At 41.3% G+C, this 26917-nt stretch overlaps 1 protein-coding gene across 1 annotated transcript in view; it reads left to right on the top strand.

Moving 5' to 3' along the window:
* The first annotated feature begins 290 nt into the window (after positions 1 to 290).
* LOC119883371 (limbic system associated membrane protein) overlaps positions 291 to 26917 on the top strand; it is a 214888-nt gene continuing 188261 nt past the window's right edge. The window contains exon 1 of the mRNA XM_038693995.1: positions 291 to 713. Coding sequence (XP_038549923.1) covers positions 559 to 713 — 155 coding nt within the window. The 5' untranslated portion in view covers positions 291 to 558. The remainder of the gene's footprint in view (positions 714 to 26917) is intronic.

Raw genomic sequence — 26917 nt, 5'->3', positions numbered from 1 at the left:
CTTTGTGCATGGCTTTGTATCCAGGGAGTTAAGAGCTCACAGTTGTGTAAAGATTATCACCTGTGACCTGGTCAGGATGGGTAGTTTTCTGTTGTTTTGCATTTAGTGCAAATAGTTGTCTCCTCATCTCTTTTTGTTTCACTTATTTTGCCCCTGTTCTTCAGTCCTCACTCAGCTGTGTCTCACTGAAAGGGACCTCAGGTGGTGCTGTTGTCCTGACAACCAGTAAGGGGAGCATCACAGCCAGGCGGCTGGATAATCTGAGAGAGAGGGGCGGGGGGATCTTCCCAGACTGAACAGAATCCAGCCTCTCTCCATTGCCGTTGCTGGCTGTGCCGTCCCTTTACGCGGAGAGCATTACGCATCAGTGGACTATAGAGCAAGGATCCCGCACCTAAAAAGTATTTTAGGAAACCCGTGTCACTCATCCTTTTCCGGACTGCTTTGGACCTAAAGGCATTCAGCGTTTTCTGAGAAGTCTGGACAACTACTTCTTCCCCCGTTTTTTTTTTACCCTTGGATCTATAGCTCCCGAAAAGCGCGCCCCTGTGCTTTAAAATGCAAGTCGGACGCAAATCGTGTTGGAGGCAATTGCAGGCTTCTTTTTTCAGACTGCTATGTCTTATCCCCACAGGATTCCCCGTCCGGAGCGTGGATATGCAGCGGGCCACCGACAACATCACCATCCGCCAGGGCGACACAGCGATTATAAGGTAAGAGTCATCTTCCAACTTTCCTCTCCTCCCGTCTGCCTCCGGATGCACAGCAGCATCCTCCCCGCGAGCAGCATGCATCTGCAAGCTACAGATCGCAGTAACACATGTGATCATTTTATGTACTGCGTTAGTTTGTTGTTTTTTTCATCGCTGCTCTTATGTCAATTTCTGTTTTCCACAAAGAAGTAAACGGAGATGGGAAGTGTTCGGATGAGAGTTGATTTGCTTAGGTTTCCAACTTTTATCCCACCAACCAGCCCTGAGGATATGTCTAAAATAGAAAATATCCTGTTGGGACTGGTCTTTCGCATCGTAGCAGTGTCGTGCTCGATAATTAGCATCCCCTATAAAGAATTACGTATAGTTTCACGTTCACTTACATGACGCACAGAGCGCCGAAGCTCCTGTTTTACTTCAGCCAAAAAGCTCTTGATACAACCAAGTGCGTCACGGTGTCCGGAGACGCTGTTTCAGTGCGGATTAATAATTCTAGACGAACATAAGAGGATGATGCGAGGCGACAGAGAAGCGTTCAGTTTTGGTTGGATTTAATGAATTACTGTAGGATGTTTAGTGAAGATTAACTGCTGCCTGTAGGGGACACGTAGCTACATAAAGTACCAGCAGCCTCAAAAAGACGTTCATTTACCTAATTCAAACTCCCTTACTGTACATCTGTACATCCCTGTTCGCAGCCCCATGAATACAAAGCTCCACTCTCCTAATCCAGTTTTTTATGTAATATGGAGTCAGTTTGTGTCCACAATAGCCTAGCTACAACTTAATCACTTACTAGACAATGCAAGCTGTCAACTCTGTGGTATTGTGATGCTGCTGGGCAGATGTCAATGGTCACGTGATCATGCCATGTGTTTGTGGCAGGCTATAGATGCAAGGGGATTTACATTTGGTTGGTGTTTGTAAATAAGGTGCCCCCTTATGGAAATGGTAGCCTACTGTGGGGAGTTCCAGGGGTATAATAGGCTGCACACAGAACACTCAATCACATTGATTTTTTCTCTCTCTCCCTCCCTCACTCTGTCCTCTGTGGAGGTTCATGGTGTATTTACAGTACCACCACCCAGTATTGCCTAATGAGTGTGAGAATATAGAAAGCACTTATAGCATAGACACACAGCCTGACAAAAAGCCAGCAGACACTCAAACAGACACACAGACACATTTCCTCAAATGTGCCCTGGGCTTGCTCACATAGGTGTGCATGCACACAATGAATAAATCCCTCTCTCGCAACCAGGTGCCATCCATTCAGGTATCTGCTGATCAAATTAGTCAGTGGACTCAGTTACTGCTGAACTCACCACGGGTCACAACTATTTGTTTCACTTTCCAAATCCAATTGACTTTGTCTTTGCTATATTCAGCGGTTTAGTCACCCAGTCAGTCCTGTTTCCTTTAAAGGTAAAGGCAGGCTTAGCACTCAGCCAGAGCCAAATTGGATTCTCTTTTCCAAGAAAACACTTTCATTGTAAGTCCACTATTTTACCATTATCTCAGATAAACAATCTTTGAATAATTTTCCTTGGTAATCACTCAGTGAGTATCTTAATTAATTTGATGTTTATAGTGTATCTTGTTGGCATTAGTGATCAGTCTTATTTATTGTCAGTCACGCAACGATAAACTGCATCCTAGATCCCTGTGGCTCCATTGAAAAACACAACCATTTTTCACACCCAGTTTCCACCTGACAAATCGGATTGCAGGGGGTGGGGAGAAAAAAAACATGAGAGCTAAAATGTGAGAACTTTGAGCAGGGGTGGGAGGCCATCGGCTAGTAATTTGTCGAGCTACATAGTGTATCTGATTCCATAAGCTAGGTTTTGTGAAGGCTAAAGGGATATTGGTGCCCTGGGGGCGTCATAAGGCTCGTGCTCCTTTAGTGGAGCCTGTGGCTGCAGTCGTGACATTCATGGCACAAGAGGAGAGATGCTGGAGTAGAGAAACAGTATGTGGCTGAACAACTGCTGTGACCGAACACACAGCAGCAGGCCCTGCTACTGAAATGAGAAAGGAAATTTATTTTTACCAGGGGCCCACAAGTGTGTCATGCTGAATACATAAGCAAACTAAGCATTTCCCTTCATGCTTAAAACTTTTACATTGGCAGCACTATGTGAAAGCCTGTGTCAGAGGTGCGTATTTAAGCTTTATAATGGCCATGGATTAATTTATATCATCAGAGTATTTATTGCATTGCTTCAGTCTTGCATGGTTTATTCTAAAAAAAAAAAAAAAAAAACATTTAAAGGAGCGGGATGCATTACAGATCATAGCGTAACTACTCAAGCTTTATATCAAGCTGAATTAATGATAGAATGAATTGTAAGATTCATTCAAATATAGGCCAGTGCTTTGTTGTGACAGGCACACATAACATAGCCGATTCCTTTCAGCATGTTTTCACGCAACGCTTTGTTCACAGAATCTAATTTTCCCTCAGACTCCATCAAAAGTGAACATAAACTAAATATTGACACATATCTCCACCAACTGTTGGAGCCTATAGGGAGCAGCAGTGAATCTAAATTGATTTTGACTCGCTTGTCTTCAGTCTTACAAAACTGAAATCCTATGGCAGCCTGTTAGCCTGTTCTGCTTTAAGTCAGCATCAGATGTGTAAGTTTAGCTTCTTTTAACCTTTGAACCCTTTTGCCTAAGAAGGCCATCAAGGGGTTAATCTGAAAGAGATTATTCTTCTGAAAACTGTGTCACTATGTTGCACTGTCTTAGATAAACATTTTCACACCAAGTGATTTAAAGCTCATCTGATGGGATTGAACTCTAGTAACTATTGGTGAGGTTTTGTAATAGTTTCTTCTAGATTTAACCTAGATCTCTAGTTGGTCTTGCGTAACATGCTTTACTCAGAAGTAACCATGTAGGCCTAAGCGTGCTGCAGAGTTATCTACTATTTTTAAGATCCGGTGGCTCTGTGTTGAGTTCGAAGATTACTGACTATCTGGGTCTAACATTTGTCCCCAAGCTGTCTTCCTGCTCTAAAGGGGGGTATTTTTGAAAATTTGTATCTGCTTGAAGTGACATTTGCCCCTGGAAAGCATGAACATAAGTCCCAGCATATTAAATCTAGGCCTGTGTTCCAACAGTCTGGTTTCAGACCTATAAGATTTAGGTCACTGAAAAACACCCTGTATTTCAGAACCCCCTTCCATGGTGACTTAGCCTGTTTTTTACTAGGATGATGCCAACAAGTGAAATCAAGCTCTTCTCCTCCTCGGCAAGTCACAATATGAATTTGCAGAAAACAAAATTAAACTTTCTTCTTGTATGTTCAAGCCATTTCTGTTTCACAATAGTTTACTTTTTAATTGCTTTTTTTTTGGAGTCCCTCACTATGCAGGGGCCTTAAGGGGAACGTTGCAATGTCAGGCAAAGCCCTTGTAATTGACAATTGCTTATTAAAGCATTAATGACAGTCTCTTTGATTGCTCTCCTCTGGGTCAATTATCTGCACTTTGACAATACACTCTGCCTGACTTGTTACTTTCAGGGAAGATGATTCTGCACTTGTGCTTTGCCCCAGAGGATCTTCATCAAACCTACCCCAGAACTCTGCATTTAATTTGAGTCAGAGTCAGCCAGATAATATGTATGTGAAATCTGCTAGAGGCTCTGCACCTGCAAGACATGATGTTAGTCTAATTCCAATACAATTCACAATGTGAGAACAATGAATACAGTTACTTTCATCTGCATTATTAAAACCTCACCTACTGAACCCTGATGCATCTTTGAGTGCTTCATTGTGCATCAGCCACACTCAAAAGAACTGCACTTTTCCAACATGGAAACAAAGACCTTCCATCCATCCATCCATCCATCCATCCATCCATCGTCAACCGCTTATCCTGCGTACAGTGTCGCGGGGGGCTGGAGCCAATCCCAGCTGACATCGGGCGAAAGGTGGGGTACACCCTGGACAGGTCGCCAGTCACAAAGACCTTCCAGATGTTGAAAATTTACTAACATTACCAGCAAATCCCACTGTGAGGGAAGCTATTCATTTATTTCCACCGGACATCTCTGTCATCTCTGGAAGTATCGATGCCTTTGTCAAGGTACCCTTTACTCAGAAAGTCCACTGACTCTGTCTGCGTCGTGTTATGGCTGGTGTTTGACAAACTGGGTGAATTTCATCACTATTTGCAAAAACTGTAAACCAAACTGAATCATGCTGTTTTTTATGTATATTAAAAAGGATATTTTCCAATTATAGTTACAGTGATAATGACAGGATATGGAGAGAAAGCAAGATCCTCCCAGTGGCAGTGGCAGCTAGTGGCACCCTCTAACAGCCACAGGCACCCTCTGGCAGCTCTGACACCCGGTGGCACTCTGTGGCAATTATTAAGATATGATTATATTTTAGTATTATAGTTTATAGAGTGCTGTACAGGCCTAAAAGCAAGACCAAAATCCCCGGCCTGTATCCATGCCTTTTAGACCTGACCTGGTAATGCAAAATTAGAGACCCGAAACCAAGCAGAGACAGAGGATATTTTTTGTTCTTTCTCAAAGACCTAATTATATGCCTGCTTTGGAAAAGCTTTACTGAATGGAATTTACATAAAATTATTAGTCCGTTTTAGCTAAAGAATGTACAGTGTGCTAGACCCTTTAGGCCTCCATAGGGTTGTACTAAACTATTCATCTATTGCATGTGAGTGTACAGTACAGAACAATACTCGGCAAGTATCTCCAGGAATTAGTTATAGGACAATTTGCCAGCGCACAATTGAAGTCTAATATAATATCCAATAACAATGCAGGAAGTCATTTGGCCGTTACTGTATGTAGTTAGTAGGGATGAACGATTAATTGCATTAGCGATATTATCGCAATGTAATAAAATTAGATTTTCTAATCGCAAAGGCTTACACTCTGGTCACATGACACCCAAGCGGAAAGCAGTCTGCAGGCGAAGTTGATGCTTCGTCTGCACGTTACACTGTACCTTGCCTTCTTGTTGCCACTACAAAAATCACCATATTGCAACTCAATTTTACATAAAAATTGGCCAAACAATTTGAACGTTTGCTCAGTAGCTTTCACATCGGGTGTTATTATAGTTATAACTTTAGCTGTGTTAGCCAACGTTTACAACAACTCCGCACTTGAACAGTCTGTGAAGTTACATTGCCGTTTTTATTTTAAATATAATTCACAACCAATAAAGCATACTTACAGGTTGTGATTGTGAATTTCCAGGCCCAAACAGAGTCGGAGTTGCTGCCTTGCCGAAAAATGCTACCATAGCGCAAATCGATAGACTCGACTCTACTCGGCCCTGCTCCGTTTTCCATTGCAGACAGTACCCAGAGATAGTACATAGCTTGTCGTCATAGTGACGTCACACACAACTGCCGCGACGTAATGTTCAATGCGACACACACACCAGCGATCCACACAGCTTTCTCTTTTTTAAGTTAAAACGTTTCAACATTACTCAGAATGTAAAGACAGATAAGCGGTATGAAAACCTTCCAGTTGTGTTTTCCTCTGCCGTTGTTGCTGCAGTGGTCTGTGTGACGGCGGGAGCAGAGGGCTCTGTGAGCGGGCGGCTGGCCGGCCTCACACTCTCCTCCCTCGGGTTGTCACAGGCTTCCCCCGCAGCCACTTGCGGAGCTCCTCAACTCCGAAAATATTCAAGCACATTTTTGTTCCACCATCACTTCTCGTAAAACTGTCAATATTCAAAATCTACACAGTTGATTTCTCACCTCAAAACTTCTCAGAAGTGGATTTAGTGATGAAATTCCATATGAAAACTGTAAAATATAAAATATAAAACTTTCTGTTGCTGGCCTCTGTCTGGTGCAGCAATGATGATGCAGTGAATAGTAAATATTGTCTCTCACCAATCAGCAGTCTGTCGTGTTTTCACGTTACATTTTAGTATCCCTCAGCTCGCTTGGAACCTTGAAGGAGGTGAGGTGATACGAAAAAAAGTACCTCGAAGCAGGTACAGGTGCAACATTTCTACAATGGAAAACCAAACAAAGGAAAGTCGAGCCAAAGGGCCTCCACTCTGACTAGCTTGGTTTGAGGGCGGGCGTGCTTGACCCCGCTAGCCGCTTGGCAAGCTTTATGACGTGTTTTCATTGTGACAACTCCCTTTGGGCTGGACTTTTCACTTTGCAAACCTGTTACATGCACAAAAAAGATATATAACTCAATAAAGGAGAGCCAAAAAGCCAAAAAGCATAATACCACCTCTTTAAGTTCACTTCTGTGTCAAATCGACGTGTAGCCTCTGCGTAGCCCCCTACCCTACGCCGTCACCTACGGCATAGCCTGACGTGTCGAGTCGACGCGGACCGTAAGCTCTGTGATTGGTCGGCTGAGTAGCCTCGCAAAGCCTCCGAGCTGACCGGACGTGCCCCGTGCTTTGAAGTAACTGTTACTATCGGCCAAAACGGCAGCTGTAACACAGTGGATCAATATATTTGACCGTCACAGCCCGAGCAAAATGACTCGTTTCGCTATCAGAATGTGATCCATTCGGTCGATAACATTTGAAAAGGCTACACCACCAGCATGTTTACAATTTTACCCCCATTCACGTTAGCGGAGCGCTAAACCAGAAGTTAGCCTGCTCGGCCGGCAAAAGTCAGCACAGTGGAAGCTGTGGCGCTACCGCCGACTAGCGTTAGGAGGTGTAATTGCAGATTGACGGACACTCGGACGCACAAGTATAAATGCCTGGCTAGGCACGTGGACCCTATGCAGGAGTATAAATCAAGCTTTAAGCTTTACAGAAGCTGACACTACATAAACTACATAAACCGCCACCCGCGGGTAACTTAGTGGTGGGTGAAATCGTTGGGCCATCCACCGCTTTGACGGACTGAAAAAATGCACAACAGAAAGACACGTGTAGTAAGGTAAGCCTATTATGGCGATTGGCGCCTGCGTCACACACACAGCCACCAGTCAGCTCAGGAAATATCTGTGAAACAGCATTTCAAACCAAACTCACAAGACCGAAAGAGGCCCAGTATGTCCCGGTTACAGCCTGGTTACAGCCAGTGCACTGCTCAGCTGCATCGCAGGCTGTGGGGGAGGAGGGGGACTCCGGTGTTGTCGGAGAATTACTAAGCATGTCTATTAAACACGAGAGGCAACACTTGGTTTTATATTCGTTGGCTTTTGAATTGAACCTCAAACTGAGTATTTTTCGTTTGCTTACTGGGATACAGAAAGATGGACTCCTAGGAGATTATAGCTGAGATAAGGACTCATTAATTGGTGGTTGAAATGTGGGTTTTGCATTGAGCGCTTACTGTATTACACTGTGGTGAGTTAGCTTTTCTTGACTTGACCCAAATTATCTTTCTCATATTATTATAATTTGATATATCTTCTCTACCATTGCTCATAATAATAATTCTACCTGAATCATCATAATCTATCTAATATTGTGTTAGTCAAAGTATATACTGATTTACTGCTTGTCCATTTTGAATAACATAGAAGGTAAAGAGCTTAAAAATTAATTGCATATTAAATCGCAATTAGATTATTTTCCAAAATCGTTCAGCCCTAGTGGTTAGAGTAAAGGTGTCAAGACCAAGACTGTGGATGACCATGACTGACTCCATGCTGCTCTCTTTACAGATCAACAATTATTGATGATTACCTAACCTTAATCATATTGTAGTTGCCATGTGAGAATTTTTTAATTCTTTGCAAAATCACAGTGCAGAGTGCTTCACTTTCCTAAATACATATATACGTATATCAAACAAAAACAGGAAAAAAAAAACATTGGGAGAAAAAAAAAAAATTGAGTGTCTGATGTAATGATAATTAGGTACAAGCAGTTTTATATTTTTACAAAGAGAGCTTGATCAAGGTGGCAGCTGGTGCCACAGTAACACGTTGTCCTGAGCCTTTGTTGACCAGAGTTTGTGAGGATTCCATGAGAGCTTACCTGTACTCACACACTTAAGTCTACGTGATAACATGCCCACGTAGATGTGTGTATAGCTTTTAACACCATTCCACTGAACTGACCTGTAATCAACATTTCTTGCTGTCACATTATGTTATGACAAAGACACAGTGCAGATATTCATTTTCACAGACAGTACAAAGCTTTGGTATGTGGAAACTGTGGGCAATACAGTCCAGGCTGTATTCCAAGTGGAGGGAGAAAAACAGATCAATTTCTGGATTTCCGGGCAGAGGGCAACAGTGCAACATAATTTGGGATGTCCAGCCCCCAGGGGGGCTCTATATTTCTCTCTACAGCTCATCAGATCTGAGTGCCTTTTTTTTTATTTTTTATTTTTTTTACAGTTTAGAGCCTCCCTAGGCATCTCTCTATCTCTTCATCGCTCTCTCCCCCTCTCTTTCTTTCTCTCTGCCAGCATTGAATTGTCCAGCTGTGCTGTCTTAACCTGGTTCAGAGTGAACATGAAGTCAGATGAGAGAAAGAGCAAGAAAAAAGAGGAAACTTCTTTATGAGGATGCTAAAGGAAAGAATTGTAAAAGGGAACTATGATGGCCAAAGAGCCTTCATGAAGAAAGAGAGACACAAACAGAGAGACGAGAGACGATGGGTAGAATTAAAGTGGGAGGGAGGGGGGAGGCAGGGACACAGTATTAGTACAATCAGCACAATAATCCCTTCTGTTCCAGCCTGGGCCGACGCAGGATTTTCAAATCAATTTCATTTTCACTCATGATGCTACAGTGGGAGAGCTGAGTGGCTGCCAGTTGGGTCATTATCGTCTTGTCCCTATTTTGGCTTGGGACAGAGCAGAGGTGAGGAGGAAAGCTTCGGGAGCACAGGGACATGGGTTTTGGTTGATATTTTGCCAATTCTGCAAAGTTTCATGAAGTCTTTTGGAATGGCTCTGAGTCATCACAAGTTCCAGAGGCTTTCATCTCTGTGAGTAGGATCTGAATAATGGCCTGCAGAGACAGTGTGAAGTCTTTTGACGTGGCAGATGAACAGAGTTCTGATGTTTTCATCTGAAACTCACAGTCCAATACAGTTCAGTGGGCTGTCTGGACCTCTTTCAAAGGGTCCCAACCAGATATACTTTCAGCCTGTAGTTTGATGTTTGCTGATGCATCCTCAGAAAACATACCAGGGCACTCTGAGCTCTTCATTATGTGTTTTCAACATGTTTTGGGTTTTTTTTGTGAATAACTCAACCAGGAAACCCAGACCCAATATGTTGTTTGATATAACTGAATATTAAAGCAGTACTTCACCCTAAAAGCAATTCCACTCCATTTCCCCTTTTACCTAGGCTTTTGTTGGGCAGGCCAGACTGGCTCTAAGTGCATATTTAAACTACTCAGCAATCTCTCACAGCCTCTGGCTACCTATAGGCAATGGCAGTAGAAGTGGAAGAGTATTGTTATTGCTCTCAGAAAACCTCAAAATATCAGTGTTTTGGAGCTGCAGTAGTTGCAGGATAAAAATGGCACTGACTTAAAGGGTATGTTTCAAGTAATTATACCCTAATGTACTGTGCTGTGTGGTATATCACATCAACACCTTGTATATGTTTTACCCACTGTACTGTATGAGTATATCTTCTCTTCACCCTGCCTTTTGTTATTGTAATGGACCTTTCATCTTTCTGAGGTTTAGTGTCATTACTTGTGTGCCATCATGATTAATTACAAAATCAGTACAGCTGCTTAAAAAGCACAAGCTCTTCACAGGAAGTTTCCATCTCAACTGCTATTAACCAGTCACTTTGCAGCAATTTAGCTGTTTGGTGAAACTTAAGAGAACAAAGCAGGAATTTTAATTAAAGTTTACAACCCCGTGTCGTACACCTGATATGAAATGGGATAAATGAAAGGGTGAATGGAGCTGAGCTCAGTTCAGCTGAAGCTGTGGAAACAGGTTAAATAGGTTTAAATCTATCAGTCAGTCAGGATGATTTCCAAGTAAAGCTGAAACATGTGGGATTGCGCTGTGATGACTCCAGTCCCTGTAGCTGTAATTCCACATGGCTTTAAAGCAGATTAGAGGCCCGAAGTAAGTATAGTACTGGATGAGCACACTCATTGTTTACCTCCCATCTCTTCCAAGATCAGCAAAATTCTGCTTACTGACCCACTGACACATACTGTGCAAGATGGCATCACACTGTGATGATAGATATGGTGTCAGGCAAGTGAAAATGTCATCAGTAAAGTATAATGTTTATTTAAATTACACATTCGTTCATCATACATTACTGGATGACGGTGTTCACTTTGGCAAAGCTGCAGCATAACCAGATACCACAGCTGTTAATATACAAGCTTCAATAATATAATAGAGAAGATAGTCAGCAATGTGTGCCTGCTTTTAAAAAAAGCCACAAGCAAGGACAATGATGAAAAAAAAATTTTTATAAAAAGTTTTTGTGGCACCAGTTATATCTAAGTGCTACATGAGCCAAGGTTACCTTTCCTATCATGAATGATAGTGATAATTCTTTTTATGTGTGGCTCTGATGTGGGGCAACTAAATGTAGGCCTATAAATATGTTGTATCTTCTAGCTAAAAATGTAGTTGTTGACTTATTACTTATGAATGTATCATTGTTTTATTTTTTGTGTATGTTTTATGATGTGTATAATTGTTATGACAGTTTAATTGAGATTTGTATAGATACGTATTAGTTTTACAGTCAATGCAATCTCATGGCTGTATTTACACAGATTAGAAATGTATAGAGGCACTGTCAATATGCCAAACAATACACACAAAACAATAAACTATAAAAACCTGCCTCGTCAAATCCTGCAGACGTATTATCTGCTAGCTATCATTTACTTTCATATGTTAATTGCCCTGCATGGTCAACGCTGAAAGACAGATGCTGGTACTGTGTGTTTGATCCGCTAAAGCTGTTGATTTACACAACATTGTCATTAGACAAATTACCAAATTGTAGTACCTGAACCAGCTGAAGTACCACGGCCAAGCTTAGCCGAGTTTCAGTGTAGGAGCCAGGTGCCAATAATGAACACCACAATAAAAGAACGGAAGGGGAAATCCTCTCTTATCATTCCTTATAACACCATTATTTGCTTTGCCATAAGCAATAATCTGTGATGAATGGCAGGATAAGCTATGCAGAGAACCTTAATTGTCCAACAATACAGCAAGCCTGGATATGAGCAATATCTTGCAGGAGTAACGTACCTCTGTCACAGTATCACAGTATATGTATTCAATATAAAGTGATCAATGAAAAATCTAATACTTCCATTACAATCACTGGTAGTGTGTAGTTTTTTTATTTATTTTTTCGTAGTTGTTATTTAATTATGTATTAATTTGTCACTGAGCCAGACAGGTTGACAGAAATGGGGATGAAAGGCACAAACATCACACAGATAGATGCCTTGGAGAAAGGACCCACTCCCCCCTATCAGTGCAAAAGGACCTGTGGTTGTAAGGTTCTCCTCACCCTGTGGCATCGGGGGTGCTGCTCGGCAGATGGGGAGGGACCTGCCAGGGGAGAGCAAACACCACCCATAGCCACCCAACAATCCACTCCAGCTTGTGCTTTGTAGTCAGATCCACGGCTCTGTTGGCACTGGCAGGGAACCTATGGACATGGGCATTAGAACACCTGCTGTCTCTGAAAGCACTATATGTCCCAGGCTTTGAGAACAGGGGAGCCCCCTGTGGAGACTGCACCCTGCACCCTGATGGTTCAGTAGATCTGGGTTCGCTTCAGGAGAGCGTAGGCAGATCTGTTTGCCAAACTTGATCTAGCCATAGGACAGCCCACCCCTGGAGATGGAGGCATTTGCCCACGCGCCATGGCCAGGAGGGCAGCTTTATGCGTTCCCCCACCCCGTCTCATTCCTTCCTTTAGGTGAGGCGGGAACGGTTGTCCATCATTCTGGTGGCCCCCGACCATCGGCCTGCAGGATGGTATGCAGAAGTGATGCAGCTGACTGTGACAGAGCCCTGACCTGTACCTCTGGTCTGAGGGGCTCTGTCACAAGAGTCAGGCATCATGCTGGTGTTGGACCAGCCTCTCCAGGTTTTGCTCCTGAAAGCGAGAGCTAGAGACAAATTGGTCTATCGGTTGAGGTTGTACGGACCATCCAAGCTGCGAGGGCTTCACCACGTCTTGCTACAAAGCTAAGTGGTTGGGCCTACAGCGCTGGTGCATTGAGAAGGAGACAGATCTACCTGTTCGGTGGGATCTGTTCTCTCCCTCCTGCAAGGTCTGATGGTCGCACTCAACCATCAAGGTGTACACGGCAGCTATCTCGTCTCGTGGAGGGATTTGGAAACAGTCTTCGCCCAACCCCACGTGAAGCGTTTTCTGCAGGGCGTGAGAAGACAGCAACCGGTGTCGTGTATCTCGACCCTTCAGTGGGACTTGCTACTTGTGCTGTAGGCTCCAAGGTCTGTAACTTATGAGCCCCTGGAGCAGTCATTATTGAAAATGCTATCTCTCAAACAGCGTTGCTGCTAGCTCTCACCTCAGCTAAGGGGGTGAGTAAGCTGTGTGCCCTGTCAGTTCACCCCAGCTGCAGGCTGCTTTGTGGTGACCACTGTGCAGCTGGATTGAGATAAAACCCCTCCTTTGTTCCTAAGAATGTAAGGAACTTGTTCAGGTGCAGGCTATAAATATGGATGCCTTTGGCTGGCTTTGTGATCTCCCAAGCCTGTTCACGGGCGGGTGTGTGGCAGTGTCTACGACCCTTTTCAGTGCGGTAAGTGTCGAAGAGATCTGCACAATGGCATCATGGTCCTTAACGTGCCTGTGCGTTTCTGGGGGACACTATACGTTTACACGTCCTATTGGTCGGCTACATGCACAATACAATTTTAGTAGGCAAGTGCGTGCGTGTGATTGGAGGAGGTAGTACCCATAGAGTCCAGTAGAAGGCCCCACCTGTGCTTATAGAACTAGGGTTACCATACCGTAACCTTCTTTTAGTAATAATATGAAGAATACTCATATCCTGCGCTATTGCAAGAAACAATGTGAATAGCTTTTTGTGAAAAAGAAATCCTTAACTTGATTACTTACTTTATTAATCACTGTAATGTCACATCATTTTTCTAAAATGCCTAATATAAACAGTTAATGATGATAAAAGTAATTCACCTAATATGATTGGCTACAAACTGAAAAAATCTCCCTTACTAGTCATTACTAGGTTGTCTAATTTTATATGAGAGTGAGGTGTTTGTTATCCCCAGGTATATTCAAATGGTTTGGAATGAAACAGCATATATTGAAAAGCTGAGGGTGGTCTGTGAATATTAGAATTCCATAACACGCCGAAGGCTGCAGTTGGAAAGTGAATTGCTTGGATCAAAGTCACTCCACATTTACTATAAACAAAAAAGAAGAGCATCAAACTCTTGAACACATGACGGATTATGATATTTAAAGTACTTTTTTTTTTAACATTTTAAAAAGAAAGATGAAATATGATGATATTAGAGGATCAATGAGTTTTTCTTAGGCTTGTTAAGATTAATTCCATCAGTGCAAATTACTTTGGAAGCAATTAGCAAATGATGGAAAACAGCCAGATTCTGGGGATGGCTGCAACAAAAAAACAAAACAAAAAATTATTCATGGATAGTTTGCCACATCATATAATGTCAGCAGGCATGTTATGCAGGAACTCCACATTTTAACATTCAGTCCACTGCTTAAGATGAATGGCAGCTCTATGATGTGTCTTGTATACCCAAGCATCAACATAATTAAAGAAGCCTTTAGTATTTTATATCACCGTGTTAAGTTAGCAAATTCTGCACTGGTACTACTATAAGTGATATGTTGTTTGCACCCTTAGGGGGAAACTGTTTGGATTTGTTACAAAGGCATGCTGTAAGTGGCCTTAATGGCAACGTGTTTTGATCTGCATTATCCTACGGAGTTTTACTTTCCATTTCAAAAGAGACACATATGAAAAGGCCACAGTGGTAAAGGTGTAGGAGATTAATTAGAATTTCTCTCTTGAGCATTTGGCATTTGAGGAAATGGGGATGACTCCATGGCCTACTTGTTCTACATTCCCCTCTGATTTGTATAACATAAATGTGTCAGGTATAAAACAGTTTTACTGAAAAACTTTTTCATTTTATACAGTGTAGATTTACCTTTTCAGCATTTGCATTAACTCACAGGAAAAAGAAAAGGAAATCACCATTGCTTGACTCATTTGCCTTGACTCATTCCCATTCAATTCAATTTAATCCTCTACCCAATGGAACAACATTGTTTTCAATTACTGGAATCTCACTCGTGTCTCTGCATGGTATACAATTACCTCCAATTAAATCAGGTCCCCCAGTGAGTAGTTCAGGTATTGATTGCTGCTAGCCCCCCATTAATAACCATCTCTCTACCTTTTTTTTTTTTTTAAATGTACCATTGACCCTCAACAAAGCCTTTTTGTCAGCTGCCACCTATGGGCTTGTAGTGGGCTCAGTCTGACTCAGGAGAACATCGCAGGCTTGACTAATTCATTATTACCTGATGTTCAGCATGTTAAACTACATTAGCTAAAGCACTACGGTGCACTCACATTTAGAAGACTGTTTGTGTATAAAGGTTCTCTCATCACCTGAGGACAAGGGGTGGCATTTGCCAGCGTCTGTCTGGCAGCACATCAGGGAAAGAGAAGACAGCAAAGAAAACCTTAAGAATACAGTGGTGATTGGTATCCTATATGTTTTCATACCATAGTTAGTGTTTCTGCAGAATATAATGGAGGAAATTGGGCTTTGCAAAATTGTGCTGGTATCTTGTATAAAGTCACTGCTTTGTTGTATCCATAAAACTCCTCGTTTTTAGCTTATGTAAATGTCAAAACACACTAGAGGATAATAAGGTCATTTAACACCACACTAGGGTGCCCTGACAGCGAGGTCTGGTCTGGACCAATCTGCACATAAATTCACAGCCAATGTAAGCCAGCTCAGTCATCTCAAACTTTTGATATTCATGATATGGAGATATTATTACATTGATGTGTACGTATATTAATATAAACTGACAATAAAGACACCTACATGTATTGACAGATTAAAGTGCGTAAGTCCTAACGTACGTAAGTGACATTTTGGGAGTTGGCCGGATAATCACAAATACTGATAACAATACCCCAGTTTTCTCCAATAGCTGCGGTAAACCTTTATAACTCAATTCACTGCTAAATGGTTGTTGCCGTGCATTTGGAAAATCATTCAGTATTGTGTAAGCCTATGTGTTCCCATCCTTAAAATGATTCGTTTTACTGCCCCACTATTCCCTACTATAACATTGTTGTTTATGAATATCAGTGACTTATTTTTACTTGGCCCAAAGGACATTCCTACATAGCTTTCAAACCCACATCTTTCAAGCATTCAGATGCCTGCAAACTTCTGTTAAGTTTTCAATTTGCTTAATTACTATAACCTCTAAAATGCATAGGTTTGCAGAGATTTGCATCTTATTGCTTTGCCTCACAATGCTGGAGGATGTAACACAAAGTAAACTTTGTTTCCAAAGATTAGGAACAGGTGGCCAAGTACAAATACAATGTCCCTTGGAGAGATGGCAGTAACAGCATTCCTTGGATTCTTCAAACTTTAAGAAAACAAAGGAAGGAAACTGCTCAGCCTGTTTAACCAAGCCTTGTTTCAGTCTTATAAGCTATTGCTCAAAAATAACATCTGTTTTATTTCTTTAGGGCATTTTCATTTAACTTTTATATCCCTGCAACAGAGGCTGTCAAAAATAAATCATATACAGGAAAGGGTGTTGTTGTCAGTTGTGTGATATGTCTGGCATGTTTGGAGGGACGTGAGCAGAAAAATTTGTTTTTGTGTTAAGGCTAATATTTGTATCTATCATTGTGGTTTCTATATACCCTATATAGTATACTATACTGTATGTTTGGTTGCGTGTCCAGATTCACATGTGTGTGTTTCCCACTTACACCTATGTGAGAAGCCTGCCAGGGTTAAAAGGATTAGAAACCTTTGGTTATCCAATCAGCCATGGCAGAATACACCAAAAAGGGTTGGCGGACTCACTCCATTGACTTCACCCTGGACCAAAATCAACTTTTCAACCATATTGTATTATCAAAGAGGATGCATAGCGTGAGCATACCGCGCCATTCAGATTTTTTTTGGCTTATCTTAATATTGACCTGACACATTAAACAGATCAGTTAAAAAATCCGCAAACATGAAGAAGCTTCCTCTGATGTGTGTGTGTGTGTGTGTGTGTGTGAAGGTGTGAGATGTATCTACCATGCCTCAGTGAACTCTGTCTGACTCACTTTAAGAGCATTGATTTTCTTTTTCATCCTGCATCTTCATATTGCATTTTGAATTAGGATTTTTTTCCCAGTGATTTTGCATCCCTCGCCTAATTTAGCGCACTAACACTCTGATATGCTTTAAAACATACCCTTACATACCCTCTGTGATGATTTCCTTGATCCTTAAAATTGCCTCTTACATCTCTTTGATGAACCACCAGAGGCTACAGGCAACACCTGATGGTTTGACATGATTTGACGTTAAAACTGTAGTTACGTAATCCACCAAACCAGCTCTATTGTTTAGTTGTCTTCTCACCTGTTTGGTAGAGCACCTTTTGAGCTGCTATATCTATCTATCTGGCTGAAAAATTAGGCCAAAAAACAATTAAACAAATCATTACCTAGGTGCACTGTGGTTATGACGCATGTTTGTAGTGAAATTTTAATGAAAATTTTTTTATTCAGTTTAATTTAAGTGCATTGCCCAAAGGGCGTATCCAAACTGAAGTGTTCAGGAAGCACCGTGATGGTTTGTTGAAAACCATAAAAAGAGAATCTATTGCCAAAAAAACTACTGTGCTGATGGTCCATCACGCAGATGAGCAGGTCTGATCTGGTTCTACAAAGATTAAACTGCAGATTATATGATGCTTTGTTGTTTTTTATTTGTTCATTTATTTAATTTTATATATAAGTCTTTGAATAATGTTTCATGTTTATGCTATAAGAAAACACTTTGTGCCTGTTGATAAAAAGAGATTTGTAATTAAGAAATTAAGAAAATATCCTTTATGTCACTTTGATGGAGAAATAAATGCCGATTTCTGATAGTGTACTTTTAACATAAATGGGCATCTTTACCATTTTGTAGAGGCTCATAATTAGAGAGATAACTGTGCAGTCAGTTTAAAAAGAAAAATAATGACGTATGTTGTTAGTCCTAGAGGTCGACCGATATGTTTTTTTTCACGCCGATGCCGATACCGATCTTTTGAAATCCGGGTCGGCCGATGGCCGATTAATGCTGCCGATTTATTTTGGCCGATATTTGCTTGGTTTTTAACCTCTATTTGCACCGAACTGAAGCACAGAAATCCGCGTTGATATTCGGTGCGGTAGATAACGGTCGTTAAGGTTCCAGTGCCGTATTAGCACCGGGTCTGTCTGTAGCTACCCGTTAGCAAAGCAAAGCCAGTCTGTCACTAGCCTATAGTGCGTTGGTCTCTTTTTTATTACTTATTTCTCTGCATTGAGTGACAACCCTCTCAAATATAAGACACACAAACAGAACAAGTAAAAGTCTCAGATTCACTCTGTAATTGCAAAATTATTGCTTACTTATTGTGACATGATAGCAACTCTTCTGTGATAATGCAACTTCAACTACGATCCAAATTAGCCGAATGTCATGTGTCTTATTCAGGTTTTTTCTCGAAGTTGGCAGTAACATATCAAAAGTTTTTAATTAAATATAAAGGAGTAATAAGAATTGAATCCTTACCGTTAGCTCCTTAGGCACTGGATGAGGTCTGCTGCTCACTCGGCTGGAAAATGACTCTAGCGGCAGCGCGCGTCAAACACGCATTCCACGACAACACTAGGCTGCCCACAGATGCGCCTGCCTAATAATCGGCTTGATATACTTGGATATTGGCCGATGCCGATTATGTTAAAAAATGCCAAAAATCGGCCGATTAATCGGTCGACCTCTAGTTAGTCCCCAAAAGAACTAAGAAATCCTAAGTTCTCTCTGGGTGCTCCCGCTTCCTCCCACCGTCCAAAGACATGCAGACTAGGTTGATTGGTGACCCTAAATTGTCCTTAGGTGTGAGTGTGGATAAGCGCTAGTTGAGTAGCACAGCAAAAGATGAAAGTACAATTTAATAAGCGGTTGACGATGGATGGATGGGTAGAAACCAAATCTCTGTCACTCTATAATACCTTTTTTCAGTTAAGATTGACTTTGTAGTGTGGTTTGTCCAAGTCTCAGACACGAATCCCTTCTTGTTTCTATTCAGATTCAGACTGAGGCTCAAACTCACTAAAGACTTCTGCCAAAGTGACACATAGAAAAGGTATGCCACTCACTGACTGAGTGTCTTTCTAACAGTGCTGGTCATAGACTTGCATATAATAATGTAATGATGTAATAAAATGGCACATCATGCAAATAAGAGAAAAGGGTGCTAATACAAATCTGCTACTTTAGCACCAAGGACAGCACCATGGATTTATCAATGCACAGCACAGTTATGCTGATATTTCAGAGGCATGGTCGGGGCCTTAGAGTCTTTAACTTTATTTGACTGCACAAGCTTCAGTCAAATAAATATAAGTTAAGCAGACTATTCAGGTAAACAACCCGTCTGCCCCTTCACCCTTTCTGCTACTAGGGGACGGAGGGAGGGATGGCAGGTTAACAAGGGGGATTCATTAAGGTAATTTTGCTATCATGCTGGAACACCCATAGTGCAAATTGTGGTTTAGGGCACAGGGGTGCTAGCCCTGGCGGATTAGCCTTAAAGTGGATGAATGCATTTTGTGCTCATTGTTAGTGATAAATTGGATTTTTATTTTTAGCAAATATGACAAGAAATCTGTCATCTTAGTTGATGCAGCTGAGTCACAGAATATATGAAAATGTGCAGAATAAATGCAGAGCTCACTTGCAGTGCAGTCTTAGTGAATTTTCTCCTGAGGTTTTTTTTTTAAATATGCTATTAGCTGTCCGGCAACTACACGGGTCATGTTTGTGCAGCAACATCCTTAGCTTTGCTGTCTGATCGAACTGGCCCTGTACCCGGCTGTGCTCTCTGTGTGATGCACTTCTTTCCACTTCTGCACTTACTTACAATTCGTCTCGTCTCCGCTGATGTTCTCTTCCCTCTATTTATTTTGTTGTTGTGCCAAATTAAGCTGTCTTTAAAACGTTAAATCTGTCATGGACTTGTACAAGGCATCATGAAACTTTTTGGCTCTTCAGAGTATGGCTTTTGGATAATTGGTCATCTTTACCTGAACATTTCTCAGTGTATGTTGTCAGTAGCTTCAGTACCTTTGCTCGTCTTTATGGCCTAAATACTTCTCTTTTCTTCAAATAGCTTTTCATATAATGTAGCTGGGTTTTTTTGCCACTGTTTGAACTTTTCTCAGTGAAGTGTGTGTTTTTGGCCACAAACTGAGCTTCATCTCTCTAGGAGTGTTCCAGAGGGCCAAGCTAAGGACACATATGCACCAGCTGCGCATTTTATTTTCTCTTTCTTTCTGAGTGAACTAAGTGCTTTCCCCTGGGTAGTCTCTCTTAGCTCTTTGTCCTGGACTTACAGTAGCAGTTATGGACCATTGCACCATATCTGGTAATTCTTTTTTGTCTAAGATTCTTTTTTCAGGCATTTACAGTACTCTACCAGGTGAGCTACCGAGGTGCCCTAATGCGTCATTTTTAGACACATTCTGAAGAGACTCGATATGAGGAAACAGTAAGTTGAGCGGGGCTTCTCACAAAGACAGATGAAAAGTTTAAGCCCAGACGTTACTGGAGTTCCTGCAGCTTTCTCCCAAGATACATTCTGTCATGCATTTATCATAAGCTACCTTTTTCTTATGAAAAGACACAAAACAGGCTTAAGAATAGAGGAGCCATTACACTCGTTACCCTGAGGACACATGGTAGACCTACCCACAACCCCCTCTGTTCTCCTCTGCTTTTCTGGTAGGATAAAGCTGTTGTACTTCCCAGGACTTTAACACTGTGTATCACACAGGGAAGAGGGGGCGAAGGTGGTGATAATGACAACAGCAGTAGGGAAGACAATAATGAAAATAACGATCATATCCACGAGTAGGAGGGCTGGTGGTGGTGCTAATAAACTCCTCATTCTAGAGAATGTTTAGATTTTAATTATGGTAATGAACTCTTTCCATTATCATTAGCAGTGAGACACTGTCACTAATGTCATTTTTGATTGGCTGTGCTGTATTTATATCGTTTTTTGTCCTCACCTAGACTTGCTGAAAACATTTTTTGCCACAATTTATCACGTTTACTAAGAGGTCTATCTTTGCAGCAAGGAAGAATGGAAGACCCATCAGGAGTTCCATTCAAAACCTTGATAATAACTATGGAAATTATGCATTTATTAACATTAAATTTACACATGAATCATTTTGGAGCACGTATGACAACCTCAAAAGGCGCATGCAGTAGAAGGTAGGAGGCATATTGAGTGTTTGAAGCCAAAGTTTTATTTTATTTTTTTTTAACTTATTTTTTTATTTTTTCGCCATTGCATTTAGATTAATATTAATGCACTTGCACTCTGCCTGGCCTGCCTCTATCCCGGGGTCAATGCCTATTGCAGGAGTAACAGGGAGTGTAATTACCTTGGCTGTAAGTTCTAAAGTTTCACGTCCAGAGCTACTGCAGAGCTACAAGTCAGCACTATTCTGCAAACCAGTGTTCAAATCAAAAACGGAATACTTTAATACGCAAAAAAGGGTTTGTGTGGCCTTGTCCCTAGAGCATCTGCCCTATATGAACAATACATTCAGTCAGAAATGTCTCATCTGCAACTGCTAAATGTAATCAACCTAATTTTTATGTTTTCCAAGAACCTGTCAGCCATTGTGGCAACACTGTTTTGTTTTGAACTGTCACCACTGCAAGGAAACTAAATGAAGGCATCAGTGATTTAACAGTGAATGGAAATCATTTGATTATGAACCAAAGGGTCTGTGAACCTTAATGATTCCTTCACTCACAGTATCACGACTCCCCATTGTTTTGATTATGTAAGTGCTGTACCATGGAAGGTGTCGAATGCTTCATTCTGTGTCTCCACAATACTTTATTGACAGTAAGACTAAAATACGACAGCAGAGAGTTTCATCATTTAGTGCGATAGCATGTCACAACCCAAGAACTTGAATTTTCTCATCCAGGCTGGCGGGGGAAAAAAAAAACCATCTTTTGAGCAAACTCTTCCATCTCAGGGAAGTCCATTGATTCCATGAGTCTGAAAGCAGTTTGACATGGTGCAAGATCTATAGCTCTATCCCGCCTGACTCATCTCTGATTCAGAGCATGTTAATCCAGCATATGGAGTGCAGTGAGGGAGCGATAAATGTTGTGATTGTATGCTGTGAGGAGAAACAGAGGGAGAGATCACAGGATACAAGAAACAAGACACAATATCACAGCCGAGACAAAAGAAGCAGAACCTGAGGGACATGTTTCCGAGTGCATGCCTACTGCTGCTGACGGCACCGTTGACTAAGGGGTGTGTGTGCAACTGGGCTTACTGTGCTTTCTAAGCTGATGTTTGTGTGGGTTAGTTCATGTTTGTGCGCTCATGTCTGTTTTTAACTGACAAAATATTTGTTATAGCTTAAACAAGTATGTTTGTGTTAACATTCACGTATGTAGTGTAGTGTGTGTTAGGGTTTAACATTACAGTGAGATAACATTCAGGACTTTAGCATGTGTGTACCTTTCAGTAACACAGTAAAACACAGTAGAAAATCCTGTTAGCTAAACAGGGAAGAGCTAACAAGTGAGAAGAGGCTGATTTGATGCAGCAAAACTCGCCAATCCCCTTGTTGCCAACATCTTCCAGGTGTCTTGGTTTGGTGGCTGATGGAGAAACCAAGACCCTCTCACCCACCGAATGCAATGCTTTTTTGGAACACATAATCAATGCACTTAACCTTTGTTCCAACTCATTATGGAAAAACAAAGAGACATGTTGCCAGTTTTGTCTATGACACACAAGCTGGCACTTGAAAGGAAAATCAGCCTCATATGATTTGGCAAAGAGAGAGTGATGAGAGGCAGGGTAAGGAGAGATGTAGGGAGGGAGGGAAAGCAAGAGAAGAAAGAGATTGATCACTGAGTGGGTGGAAATGTCAGTGTGCTCCAGGCTATGCATTTCCCACATGTGGAAGCTGCCATTTGTGCTCTTTTTCACACTTCTGTCTAATGCTGTCTTAGACTTCACCTCCCAAGCACCTCCAATCTCTCTCTCTCTGGCTTTATTTATTCCCATGAGAACTTAATTTTACCTTTCCTTTCGTTTATAAGAAATGATTTGAACCCACTTTTTTAAGGTAATACAAATATCTATGACTTAACATTTTTTTCTCTGGAAGTGGTATTTCGGTAATGCTTTTGCACAGCTTTTAACAAGTACATTGCTCGTCCTTTCCTTTCATCATCCTCCCTGCATTACATTTTGTTACCTTTCCTCCTCATGTCTCTCCGCTCCTCTCCAATTTTCTCCTCTGTGCTTCCTCCAGAAGAAGCCAGTGCTTCTCCTTAATTGACTGGTTTTGTCAAACTCCCATATCCACTGTTCAAGGATTGGGGCTGGGAGAAGAAATATGAATGTGTGAGTGTTTATTGTTGTCTCCCTGTGTGTGTGTGTGTGCGATTATGTTTGTGTATAGCATATTACTGTGCTTTACCCCCTCATCTAAGCCTCCGCCAGTCGCGTTAGTTCGCCCACCCAAGAAAGCCAGGATTCGCAAAGAAGGCCATAATTATAATCAATCATAAGGCAAAGACACTTCTGAGACATGCAGGAGTTTCAGCCTCCAAAGCTGCGCTGCTGAGCAGAAAGCCCGCCAATTAAGACTCCTCAGCTCAACACTGCATACGCTCAGTCACATTGTTGAGTAGAGATTTCTCTGGGCTTCAACCAACAATCATCCAACACATACAGTATGCATCGAACACAGCTGGAAGCATGATGTTTGTGCTCTGCACAGGGTTGTTTATTGTTAGTATATCAATGGCATGTACACTCAGTGGCCAACAGGTTGGCCCCTTGTTTTACCTTCAAAAATACCTGAATTCTTCATGGCTTCATGGATTCACATAGAGAAGCTTTGATCATCTGTGTGTCACATATTACAAAAAAGTTTTGTTTCATATTTTTGGCAGTGCTACTCTATCCAATATTCTTTGTATTATTTTCAACAGAGCTCAGTGCTAATTTTGACATATTTAATAGTTAAACTAATATGCCAATTAGTTCCCTGATGACAAGATGCCTAAATCTATCTTACATAAAACAAAGTTATTATGCAAGCATTTCTTGCATCATCTCTTATTTTCCTTTAAAAAGAACTCAATAAGAGGGCACACTCATGCGGAATATTTCTCTGCTCCACTTTGATTACAGAGCTGGCAGGTTGCAGACAAAACCTACTTATGCATTTTCAACTGTGGATCAGTGCGTGCCTGCAGGCCAAGCTTAGTGCCAGATGCCCTATGACAATCTCCCTAATCTGATTAATCTCTATCCACACACCACATCATATGTACTGTATTTGTGCAGTAGTATTTTTTGCTAGTATGTGTGGGTTCAGACTGTAACCCTCATTGATTGGATGGAGAGATATGTTAAGCAAGACTTCTAGCATTTAATTATGGATGTGTGTACATGCCTGTTTACTGTGTGTATACAGTATTATTGGTAGATGTGTATATGGGGATATGGCTAAATCATGCAAAGCCTGCATGTGTGTGTGCTTGCAGGTCTTATAAGCATGCGTGGGTGCACATGTACAGTAGGTGCTTTTGCACACACTAGTGGATGCATGTGTAGATGTATGTGTAGAAAAGTGGAAATACCTTGCAAAAGGGTTTAGATCAGAGAGGAAACACCTTTCCATCAATGAGGGCTGCCTCGTAGCAAATAAAGACGATTTAGTGTTAGCATCCAAGTTGATGAGCTAAATTCAAGGTGGTGGAGGTATTATCATCACATAATACATTCAGGGTAAGATACCTTTAACAACATCAGCTTTGCTGCCCTTTTCACAGTGAGGATGAGATGTCATTGAGTTTGTTCATTCACATGTGTACTGCCGTGTCTGCCTCGGAGTGTGCTCATTGATTTTATCATTATTATTTTTCTCAAAACAGAAAACAGAAAGGTTGGCTATATCTGTGATGCAAGCTGTGTTTGTGAGTGGTACTGTGCATGTATTTGTGTTCTTATGTGTCCCCCGTGGTGCGCATTGAAGAAGGGCAAAGCAGTGGCTAAGTCATTAGCATAGCAACAAGTTCATGGGCTTAATTCCCAACAGCGCCCTGTTCCTCGCAGTCTGCATTCTGTCTGGGTGTTGATTGACCTCTAGTTACACATGGCACCCTCTGAACTGTCACTGACAGCAGATATACATAGTGTTTGTGTGGATGAATGAATTCATGTTATTGTATCATACAGCGTTACAAGTAGTTTGTTAAGTTGTAATAGAGTTGTGTATGGTAGCCCTGAGAGGCAAGTGAGAGAGAAAAAAAATCTGATGGTTTTTTTTCTCTCTCTGTCTTTATGACTTAAGAACGGGGGAAAGTTTTTGACAGGATAATCTTTCTAAGTTCCTGAAATGTTATTTTCTCATCTGTGAAACAGGTGGGAAAAAAGATTTACCAGTTGAAAAAAAACGTTTTGCCTGGATCAGCTTTCTAAGTTACTTTAAAAAGTTTTGGAAGGTGGAATTTCTATTTTTGGCATTTCGGCATACACTGTAAACACAATATACATACTGTAAATTGTGTGTTTTTCACATTTTTTGGTTCATAAACACAGGAGCGAAAACCATTACTCATGATTTGACTTAGAAAATGGATCACCAGAATTTTTTTTTTCTTGCTTTCCTCTCAGGGCTTCCGTAGTTTGTCTGTACGTTTATGGATGAGATAAACTCTTAGCTCACACTGTGGAGTTGTGGAGTGTCTGTATGTTGGGAGTGATTGGGTATATATTTTGTGAGCTTCATCACTGTGTATAGATTTATCTTTCCATTAGACTAAAGAAACAATCTGCCCCTGAGTATAACCTATGGTCCGTACTTTTTTTACCACCTCCTTTGATTAAATTTGAGGACTGCAAATCACAATAAAAAGCTGTTTTGGGGCAGATGTCCTTTTGGATTTAATTGATTTCAATAGGAGAACAGTTCTTCATCTTCATCCAGCCCTGGGATATAATTTTTAGACAATCTCATTATACTAGCTCATATTTCGAAGCACGCAAAGGTTCGGGTGCAAATTGTACTTTCATCTTTTGCTGTGTTACTCAACTAGCGCTCAGAGTAAGGGGAGTGGGGAGTTCACCAATTCATCGAAGTTTTTTAGCAATTTCCTTGATATCACTTCCTAATTGAACTGAGGCCAGCTCAGGACACCATCACCAACAGACTGAGTGGGCAATCTACCCTGCAACCACAGAGACACAGAGTGTTAGGGAAATTATTCTCCTTATGACTATTGTGTCAAAAATTAAACCTTAGCTGAACTTTGTGAAACTGTCAGGCACTACACTAAGCACTATGTGCTGTAGGAGCTCATGTTTTAACTACAGGGCCAACCATGGCCTGCCAGGGCTTATTCATTATTTAGACACGACTTAAACCCAGTTGCCCGGTCCCCAACATCAAATTTCTCTCGCTCTTTTAACATCTTGTTGCCAACAGAATTCAACATCCAGCTGGCCCACAGCTTCAAATAAACTAATGGTGTTTTTTGATCCGTAACCATCGTGTACCGGCCATCTGGCAAAACCCCATTTGGCCATGCAGACGTTTACGCATTGAAAATTGTAAGTGTCTGTGGTATGAGATGTTGTCAAATCTTACTACTGGATCTTGTTGTGCCTTCAGCACACCTGTTGTGAAGAGCACCCTTATTCTTTTCAAAGAACTGAATTTAAAATTGACACAAGAATTGACACGATATCTCACCATCCTGTGTGCTACTGCTGTTAAGTTAGGGTTGTGATGGGGGCTGTGGCAACTGGAAACAATAAATATGTACAATAAATGTGTATTTCAATAATATAGGAATTCATGATATTGACATTTCCGTGTATATATAATAAGACATATAA

This window comes from Micropterus salmoides, unplaced genomic scaffold (assembly GCF_014851395.1).
Source record: "Micropterus salmoides isolate LMB-PRFRI ecotype aquatic unplaced genomic scaffold, ASM1485139v1 Ms_hic_scaffold_3, whole genome shotgun sequence".
Classification (NCBI taxonomy): domain Eukaryota; kingdom Metazoa; phylum Chordata; class Actinopteri; order Centrarchiformes; family Centrarchidae; genus Micropterus; species Micropterus salmoides.
Note: the sequence above shows the minus strand (reverse complement) of the source record. Positions and strands in the feature narration are given on the sequence as shown.